The 10,434-nt window shown below is 47.9% G+C and overlaps 1 protein-coding gene across 2 annotated transcripts in view; it reads left to right on the forward strand.

Annotated features, from left to right (window-relative positions):
- Window positions 1–7,334: 7,334 nt before the first annotated feature.
- Window positions 7,335–10,434, forward strand: part of L3MBTL2 (L3MBTL histone methyl-lysine binding protein 2) — a 21,925-nt gene continuing 18,825 nt past the window's right edge. For both annotated transcript variants that reach the window (XM_077757938.1, XM_077757937.1), the window contains exons 1-2: window positions 7,335–7,406; window positions 9,469–9,712. In XM_077757938.1, the coding sequence (XP_077614064.1) occupies window positions 7,383–7,406; window positions 9,469–9,712 (268 nt within the window). In that variant the 5' untranslated portion in view covers window positions 7,335–7,382. The remainder of the gene's footprint in view (window positions 7,407–9,468; window positions 9,713–10,434) is intronic.

The raw sequence follows: 10,434 nt of genomic DNA on the forward strand, positions 1-10,434 counted from the left end.
TCCCATTTTGCAGACGAGGCGAACTGAGGTCTGCCCAGAGTCACAGGTGGCAGGCCAGCGTTAAATCTGTTAGCACCTTGTGGGCCCGAGGTCGGGGCCGGAAAGCGTTGGGCCCCTTTCCTTTAGGGCACTTTGGCATGGAAGCTCCATGCTTTGGAATGGAAGTTCCACAGACAGGAACTGTGCCATCCTCCTTGCCCCCTCTCCCAAAGGTCTTGCAAAATAATTGGGGGAAGGCCAGGCGGAAGTGGGTGATTTGGTACAGAAAAGAGCACCCAGCCTGCAAATCAGTGATTCAGGGGAATGCATCGATCCCGTTTATGGGATAGGGTAAGAGAGGAGACCCGCTAGCCGGCTTCACTGTCACCCAGGGGAGGGGTGATGTTGGTCTGAATTTGAGTGGTGCCAGTAGGGATAGAAAGAAATGGAAATATTTGAGGCAGGTTTTGGAGAATTAATGGGATTTGTTGATGAACTGAAAGGAGGAATGGGTTTGCTGATGGATTAAAAAGTTCTTGAGTGCTTAGTGCTGTGTACTGAAATGGGGAAAACTAGAAGAGACATAGGTATGGGGTAAGGGAATAAAGTGTTCTGTTTTGTGGTTTTTTATGCAATTTCCAGTTATTAATAAAGATGGGTATAGGAGTCTGGAGCTCAGAGGACAAACACACAGGCTGGAGATGTGAATTTGGGGCATATAAATGGTATTTAGAGGACTAAAAATAAAAAACTCACTCATGGTGAGAAGTAAAGAGAAAAAAAACAGTCCCAGGACAGGGCCCTGCAGAACCCAATATTTAGGGTTCAGGTAGAGGAGGAAAGCGCTAGAAAGGAGAGAAGACCAGAGGGGACTGCAGAAAGGACAGCATTTCAGGAAGCATGGAATGATCACTTTTGTCAGATGCTGCTGAGGGAAGAGAGGTGTAGCTATACATCAGAGAAGTTGTACGTGAACTTAAGGAAGCATTTTTGGTGGAACATGGTGACGGGTGAAGGAGAAGCAGACGTAGAGGTAGTGTCTGCAGACTAGTCTTTCAAAATATTGGGGGTGGGGCGCCCGGGTGGCTCAATCAGTTAAGCATCCGACTTTGGCTTAGGTCATGATCTCACAGTTCGTGGGTTCGAGCCCTGTGTCGGGCTCTGTGCTGACAGCTAGCTCAGAGCCTGGAGCCTGTTTCAGATTCTGTATCTCCCTCTCTCTTTGACCCTCCCCTGCTCATGCTGTCTCTCTCCCTCGCTCTAGAAATAAATAAACATTAAAAAAAAAAAAAAAGATTGGGGGTGAACCAGCACAATGCAGGGGACAGAGAAGGTGGGTTCAAGGGACTTATTTCTATACTTTGGGTGACACAAGAGCTCATTCTTGTGTGAATGTGAATGATCCAGTTGAGATCGAGAGATCGATGACCCCAGAGAGAGGGGCAGTGACTCATAAAAGGGAAGCCCTGAAAAGAGAGGGGTGTATGAGGTCCATGTGTAAAGGCAGGATTCAGACCAACCCAAAAGGGTACCTGCGGTACATACAGCATGAGACCCGGGCCCAGGAGTTCTGTGGCAAAGGAATGGCCACATGGTTCCGGTGGCCACTGTTGCTTAGCAACCTGTGTTGAACAAGATGTTTCAACTGAATTCCTAATAAACAGTCATTTCAACTTATGCTAACGGTGCCTGTCACTGGAGTCCCCACTCTGCTTCTTTCCCTCTCTGAAAAAAGGCTAGTACTTTTGTTAAAATGCTCAAACCGGAAAGCTCAAATTTCTACTTTCTTGTACTGTTGATATGTGTATGCATCAAGATATGAACATGAATACATCACAGAGAAGATGGATTTAGGCACTCCCAATTTTACACGGAGGTTGCCAGACTGCAGATACAGGTCTCCAGGTCAGAACCCTCCGATGAATCCAACTGACTGCTTCCCCACTTCCCCACAAGCTTCTCAGACTCAGCAGAATCCTTAATGCCCGCTCTTCAACCACCCAACCTCACTCATTCATCCTGTTTTTAGCTATTAGAAACATGCTCCCGGTTGGGGCGCCTGGGTGGCTTAGTCGGTTAAGCGTCCGACTTTCGCTTAGGTCATGATCTCGCGGTTTGTGGGTTCGAGCCCTGTGTCGGGCTCTGTGCTGACTGCCAGCTCAGAGCCTGGAGCCTGCTTCAGTCTGTGACTCCCTCTCTGACCCTCCCCTGCTCACGCTGTCTNACAGGTCTTCCCAGAGTCATTCTGGATTCCTCACTCTACCCACCCCCCCATACAATTAATTACTGCCTCCAACACATTTCTAAAAAAGTCTACCCAGTCTGCCTGGGTGCCCAGTTGGTTAAGCGCCCGACTTTTGGTTTTGGCTCAAGTCATGAGCTTGCAGTTTGTGAGTTGGAGCCCTGCTGGTGCGGAGCCTGCTTGGGATTCTCTCTCTCCCTCGCGCTCTGCCCCTCCCCTGCGTGTGTGTGTGCACCTGCCTGCGCACGTCCTCTCTCCCTGTGTCTCTCTACATAAATAAATAAACTTTAGGAAAAAATCCTACTTTGCTGCATGCCCACGGAGTCTGCCCTGTTCCAAGTAACGATCATCCTTCATCGGGATTACAAAAGCTTTCTGTTTTTCCTGCTGTTTTTCTCAACCCACCTTCAATCCATTCCACACTGTATCCAAAGAGTGGTCTTTCAAAACATAATCAAATTGGGGTGGCTGGGTGGCTCAGGTGGTTAAGCATCTGACTCTTAATTTAGGCCCAGGTCATGGTCTCACGGTTCTTGGGGTGGAGCCCCACACAAGGCTCTGAGCTGGCATCAGGGAGCCTGCTTAGGATTCTCTCTCTGTTCTTCCCCCTGCTGAAATGCACATGCTCGCTCGCTCTCAAAATAAATTTTAAATTTTCAAAAAGCATAATCAAATCAATTCACTCCCTCATTTAAAAGCTACAGAGGTTTCCCATTAAATTCTCTTGCCAGCTGGAGCTATTCACTACCCTCTCTGACTTCTGTGTCTCTGCCCAGAATGCCCTTCCCCTAACAACCTTCTTATTCTAACTGGCTGCCTCTCATCCTGTGAGTCATACCCCTTTCTAGGCGCTTCCTTCCCTACGCTTCATCACAGCACCCTGCCAGGTTCCTTCTCAGTGGAACCATATGCTGTTTTCACCTTCTCTCGGCAGGAAGAAGGCAGTGAATTCCATGGGGATGGACAGAGATGTTCTCCTATGTCTCCGAGTCCAGCACTGTGCTTGGCATGCAGTAGACACTAAATAAATATTTGATGAAGAGGATGATTTGCTATGAGCAGATTCCCTCCTGTGAGATTTATGGTTGTGCTTTTTTTTTTTTTTTTTTTAAGGAAGCTATGCCCAACATGGGGCTTGAACTCATGACCCAGAGAGTTGCATGTTCTACCAGCTGAGCCAGCCAGGTACCCCCATGGTTGTACTTTTATAAAATTAATGAAAGATTAGGCAACTCATAAAGGGTATGCTTCTTGGCTGTTTTATTCTTCTTGGTGCTGCCATTCCGGTGTCTAACAGAATGATGATAACTATCATGTACTGTCCCCAGTATGTGGCAGGTACTGCACATTTCTTATTTCTAATTCTTACAACAACCCAATGAAGTGACCCTATTTTTTCCACTGCACTAATTAAAACCTAGACTCCATCTGTTTATTATGCCCAATATTAAATCTTGTTTATTGCACTTTGAAATCATAGAACTTTTCAAGTTAACCGATAGTCACTTTTTTAAAGTTTATTACACATCAGCAGGAGGAGGGGCAGAGAGAAAGGGGGAGAGAGTGAATCCCAAGCAGGCTCTGCACTGTGGCTCAAACTCATGAACCATGAGATCATGAGCTGAGCCCAAATCAAGAGTTGGACACTTAACCAACGAAGTCACCCAGGTGCCCCGAATGAGAGCAACTTAATCCAGTTTACTTGGTAAACAAGGTGAGGCCCAGGGAAGGAAAGCCTAAATCTCCTTATGAAGAAACTGGACCAAGAACCCTGTTTGTAGTAGAACAAAACAGTTGACAAAGGTCAGAACTGCGAGCTACCTAATTCAGTGCTCTGCCTTTAAGAAGTAGCCTATTGCGGGGCGCCTGGGTGGCTTAGTTGGTTGGGCGTCTGACTTTCGCTTAGGTCATGATCTCGCGGTTCGTGGGTTCGAGCCCCGCATCGGGCTCTGTGCTGACTGCCAGCTCAGAGCCTGGAGCCTGTTTCAGAGTCTGTGTCTCCCTCTCTCTCTGACCCTCCCCTGCCCACGCTCTCTCTCTCTTCTAGAAGTAAATAAAAATATTAAAAAAAAAAGAAGTAGCCTATTGTTGGGTGCCTGGGTGGCTCAGTCAGTTGAGTGTCTGACTCTTGACTCTTGATTTGGGCTCACGTCATGATCCCAGGGTCGTGGGATTGAGCCCCACATTGGACTCCACACTCTGAGTGTGGAGCCTGCTTAAGATTCTCTCTCCCTCTGCCCCTCTCCTCAGCTTGTGTGCGTGCACTCTCTCTCTAAAATAAAAAAGTAAAACTGAAAAAAAAAAGCAACCTGTTTTAATCCTTGGAGTCTTATTATCTATCTCTTTAGTCATTGAGCACCTAGTGTATGCTCAGCTATGTTCTTGGCTCTGGAAATAGAGAACAAGGCAAAGTCTCTGGTCTTACAGGTCTTACATTCCAGAGATGGGAGATCGGCAATAAACAAATAAATAAGTGAACAAGATAATCTCAGAGGCAAGTACTGTGAAGAACGATAAAATGGGTGAAAGGATATAGAGTGAGGGGAGGGAAAAGCTACTCTAAGTAGGGTTCCTGGGGCACCTGGGTGGCTCAGTCGGTTAAGCGTCCGACTTCAAGTCAGGTCATGATCTCACAGTTTGTGAGTTCGAGCCCCCCATTGGGCTTCTCTGCTGTCAGCATAGAGCCTACTTCGGATCCCCTGTCCCCCTCTCTCTCTGCCCCTACCCAGCTCATGCTCCCTCCCTCTCTCTCTCAAAAATAAACAAATAAATAAGGTCTCTGAGGAGGGACTTGGAGCTGAAGTTTGAAAAATGAAGAGCCATCCATGAGAAAAGCCACGGAAGGAATGTCCCACACAAAGAACAGCAAGTATAAAAGGCCCCAAGGGAACTCAAGCTTGGCAGTCAAGAAGAAGAAGTGAGTGGATGGGTGGAGTCGAAGGGTAGTACAGGCAGAAGTTAAGGAGATGGGGCATCTGGGTGGCTTAGTCCGTTAAGCATCCGATCTCGCGGTTTGTGGGTCCCCCGCGTCGGGCTCTGTGCTGACTGCCAGCTCAGAGCCTGGAGCCTGTTTCAGTCTGTGACTCCCTCTCTCTCTGACCCTCCCCTGTTCACGCTGTCTCTCTCTCTCTCTCTCCTAGAAATAAATAAAACATTAAAAAAAAAGAAGTTAAGGAGAAAGCTGTGGCCAGGTCATTCAGGGTCTTGTGGAATGTTTGGATTTTATTCAAAGTGCAAGGGGAAGCTTGCACTTCCCCTTAAGCAAAATGATGAACCTGATCTGTTTTATGATTTTAAAAGATCACCTGTGTGGGTTGAAGAAGGTGTAAATTCAAACAGGGACCTGTTGGGAGGTCCGTGGCAGTAGACTGGTAGTGGTGGAGGAATATAGGATATATTTTGAATGGCGAACCCACAATACTAGTTGATAGCAGGAATATGTGGCTGGTGGTAGAAGGGGTTGAAGGAAGGAAAAATCAAGAACCGCTTTTACATGTATGCATATTTCAAGGTTAGAAATATTTTTAACGTATATTCAGCCTCCAATTACTACATTTAGATTCTTTTTTCTTTAGTATTCTTTTAATGTTTTTTTTTAAATTTATTTCTGAGAGAGAGAGAGAGAGAGAGAGAGACAGCGTGAGCAGGGGAGGATCAGAGAGAGAGGGAGACACAGAATCTGAAACAGGCTCCAGGCTCCGAGCTAGCGGTCAGCACAGAGCCCGATGGGGGGCTCGAACCCATGAACCGTGAGATCATGACCTGAGCCGAAGTAGGATGCTTAACTGACTGAGCCACCCAGGTGCCCCTCTTTAATATTTCTTAAAAAGTTTATTTACTTATTTTTGAGAGGGGGGGAGGGCTCATGTGCACAAGCAGGGGAACAGCAAAGAGAGAGAGAAAGAGAGAGAGAGAGGCTCTCTCTTCCAAGCAGGGTCCTCACTGTCAGCCCAGAGCCAGATCTCAGGAACCATGAGATCATGGTATGAGGTGAAATCAAGAGTCCAATGCTCAACCGAGCCACCCATGTGCCCCATATTTTAGTAATCTCTACACCCACCGTGGGGCTTAAACCCACAACCCAGAGATCACGTGTCCCACGTGACTCTGACCGAGTCAGCCATGTGCCTTAACATTTAGACTCTTTTTTTAAAAAAAATATTTATTTATATTTGAGAGACAGAGACAGTGTGAACAGGGTAGGGGAAGACAGAGAGGGAGACAGAATCCGAAGCAGGCTCCAGGCTCTCAGCCATCAGTGCTGAGCCTGATGTGGGGCTCGAACTCACAAGCCGTGCGATCATGACCTGGGCCAAAGTCAGACACTTAACCAACTGAGCCACCCAGGCGCCCCTCAACATTTAGATTCTTAATAAAACTAGGGCACAGCATGGCACAGGGAAATAATTTGGACTAACCTTAAATTCCAATCCTGTGTGATTCTGGAAAGGGTCTAAACCGAAAGAGCCACAACTTCACCTTCATTAGAGTGATTGGCTGTCTTCAGATTTGGACTGTTTGTAAAGCTCTATCTACTACAGCACCTAGAATTCTGAGTGTTTAAGGAGGTTGTGGGACATCCAAAAGGAGTGAGGCAGAGTGCCTCATATTCAAGGTTTTATTCAGGAGATGGTGGTGGAGGGACAGTGCTGCAGGATTTTGAGCATTTATAGCACTGGGGGTAAGAATAGTACAGTTTCTGCCTGAATTGGAAATGAGTCTCTCTGCTAGTCATCCCGGCGCAAAGGACACCTTAAAGTTCTAATCAAGGGGAACTGGTGTCTGGAACAATAAATACCTATATTACGCGCTTAATAGTTGTTTGATAAAGAAGGAGGTAGGGGTGAGAGGAGGGGGTTAGCGTAGAGAAACGAAGCCAGCCCTAGCTGGGACGTGGCCAACGGGCAGGGATTTTCACATCGCTATAGCAACGCCCCTTCTAAGCTCACCCACGGAGAAACTACAAGTCCCACAAGCTCTTGCGATTTCCCCGCCCCCTGGGGCAGGGGCGTGAGTGAGCGCGGAACCGGCTTATCCTCTTTCCTGCGGCGTGATTGGCCCGCGGTTCTGGGAGGCGGCCAATGACTGCGCTCGGGTAGAGCCGCGAGGCCAATATGGCTTCCTGCACCTGGTGACGGTTGAAGAAACGGTGTTAGGTCTCATGGAGAAGACCCGGGGCGTCGAGGTGAGAAGGAGAGGATTTCTCGTGACTGGGAAAGGGAACCCCGAGAGCCTCGCACGGGCGACCGTTCTTTAGGCCTTTTAGTGACGCCTGGAGGGTGAGAGTGGAAGGATGGATAAACTGAGGTAGGGCCAGTGGCCTCTGGCTCCCACACTGCTGGGGCCGACGTGCGGCGACGAGTTCAGGGCGGAACTGCCTCACCGGCCGGGGGGGAAGGGGCACTGAGCTCAGGACCTCCGAGCTGCTGAGTGTTCTTCGTCTTCCCTCTCTCGTGGTCGTCTCTTTCGGGATTAGGAGGCCCGTCGTCACATCCTGTGGGGACGTGAAGGAGATTAAAGTTTGATAAAACCCACGCGTCTGGAGGGTTCACGTGCACGATCTGCCAGTGTACTCACAACAATCCTGTGTTACTGTTTCGTTGTTAGGGTTAGAGTAGCCGAGACTATAGACAGGTGGTGACTCCCCCGGAAGACCACACAGCTGGAAAGTGAAGGAGATGGGCACCCAGCCTGCAGGCTCCGAAACTTCCCGCTCTCCCCCAACCTGCAACCCATGCGCCCTTGAATCCTTTGGCTCTGGGCACCTCCTATTTCTAGTACATCGGCGTGTGTACTTGTAAACCTAGAATGGAACAGCCCAAAGCTTCTATAAGGGTAAAGGAGAGTAAGAATAATTGCTCGCGCTTTTAGAGCTGTCACGACCAGCTGGAAAGAGACCTAGGCTTTGCATATGTCAGTCTTCACACCAGGCCTCTAAAGAAGGCTTATTATGTCCGTTGTACTGATGAAGAAACGGCGAGCTGCCAGGGTCAATATCTTACACAAAAATCACAGTTAAGTGGCAGAGCCGGGATTCGAACCCAGGCACATCTGGTTTTTTGAAGGCCAGTGCTTTTAACCAGTAATGATTGCCAACATGTATCAAACACTTGCTACAGGCAAGCCAGTGTTTGGATGGAGTGCCGTACTTATATTACCCATAATTCTCCCGCAAAGCTTCTGACAGAGGTGGTATTATCCTGATTTACAGGTGTGGGAACTGATGCACTGAGAGATTGACCTGCTGCAGATCGTACAGCTAGTCCAGCAGTAGAGATAGTATTCAGCCCTGGGACATTTTCCACTACATGCCAGGCGGATTGATGTGCAGTATCTCATTTATCTTTCTCATCCTGTCTGCCAACTACTTTTCTTATTTCATAGAGGAGATAGTTGAGGCCCAGAGAGGTTAAATGACTTGCCCAAAGGCCCACAGCTAGTGAGGATTGGAGCTGAGTCCAGAGCTATGGTACATACACCACGATGCCGTAACTAGTGCGTCGTCCGCTTCCCAGTTCCTCCCTAGGGCAGTCTGCGTCTGAAATTAACTTTTCTATGGCTGAAATTGTTTCTGAATTGAGATTATTTTGGTGTACATACGCTGAAGGGGGAAGAATGGTTTTCCAGTATACATCTTCCCCAGAAAGTCTTTACGGGATAACTTACTTAGAGTATTTTCACATCATTGTATTCTTTTTAAATCACGTTAAAAAGGCATCATGTATAAATCCACAGGAGGAGCTTGGTAAATTCCTAATACATACTTTCTGTCTTGTTAAGCTATTCTGATGAGTTGCAGTTAAGAATTGTACAAACAATGGGGCGCCTGGGTGGCTTAGTCGGTTAAGCGTACGACTTTCGCTTGGGTCATGATCTCGCGGTTCGTGGGTTCGAGCCCCGCGTCGGGGTCTGTGCTGACTGCCAGCTCAGAGCCTGGAGCCTGTTTCAGTCTGTGACTCCCTCTCTCTCTGACCCTCCCCTGCTCACACTGTCTCTCTCTCTCTCCTAGAAATAAATAAAACATAAAAAATAAAAAATAAAAAAAATTTAAAAAAAAAGAATTGTACAAACAAGAGTGATGGTCCTGGTGTTCGCAAAGGGGGTATCTGATTCTGCCTGCCACTTGGCCCAGAGGTGTTGACTTGACCGAGAACTGGAAAGGGAGCTGATAGCCAACCTGCAGCCTTCCCTTCCCCTATACACGAAGTCAGACCTGATTCTCCTGCCTGGTTTGTGTCCTCCCCTAGGAAACTCCATCTTCAGAACCCATGGAGGAAGAAGAGGAAGAGGAAGACGACTTGGAGCTCTTTGGCGGCTATGACAGTTTCCGGAGCTACAACAGCAGTGCGGGCAGCGAGAGCAGCTCCTATCTGGAGGGGTCAAGTGAAGCAGAAAATGAGGATCGGGAAGCAGGGGAGCTGCCCACCTCTCCCCTGCATTTGCTCAGTCCTGGGACTCCCCGCTCCTTGGATGGCAGTGGTTCTGAGCCAGGTGCTTTTGGGAGTGTCCCCTGAAGATGGGGAGGTTCCAGGGGGCTATGGAGGAGGAGGAGGGGAACGCAGGCCATGTGGGCAGAGCCGTCCAGCTGTAAAGAGCTGTTTGCTCTGATGTCTAAGGGCCTGTGAGAGAGACAGAAGTACCCCAAGTAGCCCCAAGGGGCATTTCCTCTGCTGCAGTCTGATTTCAAATCGCAATTTCCTTTGCTCTTTCCTACAACTAATATTTATTTGGCACATGTTAGATGCCAGTCCTTAGTAGGGGCTTCTATATTTGTGTGAATAGCTTGTTGATTTTTAAGCCTGGATGTTGAGAAGAACACCAAAAATGTTCCAATTACTATCTGGGAAAGGACCAGGAATAGCTTGTGGGTTGGATGTGAGGTGTGGGGGCAATACAGAATACAGTGACCCCCGGGGGAGAGGGTTACTGATGACGGTCCCCATGGATCAGCTTCTGAGCTGTGATGCTTGGAAAGCCACTGGACCACTGTGCCAGGGCCTCCAGTGTATGCACTGCCTGTGAAGACAGATGGGCTGGCTAGCTGTGAGGACAGTCCTGTCCCGTGGCGCCTAAACTCTCTATAAGAGTGATCTAATATTCTGCCACTTGACTCTTTTCTGCTAGTCTTCTCTTCCTTTCCTCCGCCTCCTTTTTTTTTTTTTTTTTTTTTTTTTTTTTTTTTTTTTTTTTTTTTTTTTTTTAATTTTTTTTTT

The sequence above is a fragment of the Crocuta crocuta genome, unplaced genomic scaffold (assembly GCF_008692635.1).
Source record: "Crocuta crocuta isolate KB4526 unplaced genomic scaffold, BGI_CrCroc_1.0 scaffold143, whole genome shotgun sequence".
NCBI classification, from domain to species: domain Eukaryota; kingdom Metazoa; phylum Chordata; class Mammalia; order Carnivora; family Hyaenidae; genus Crocuta; species Crocuta crocuta.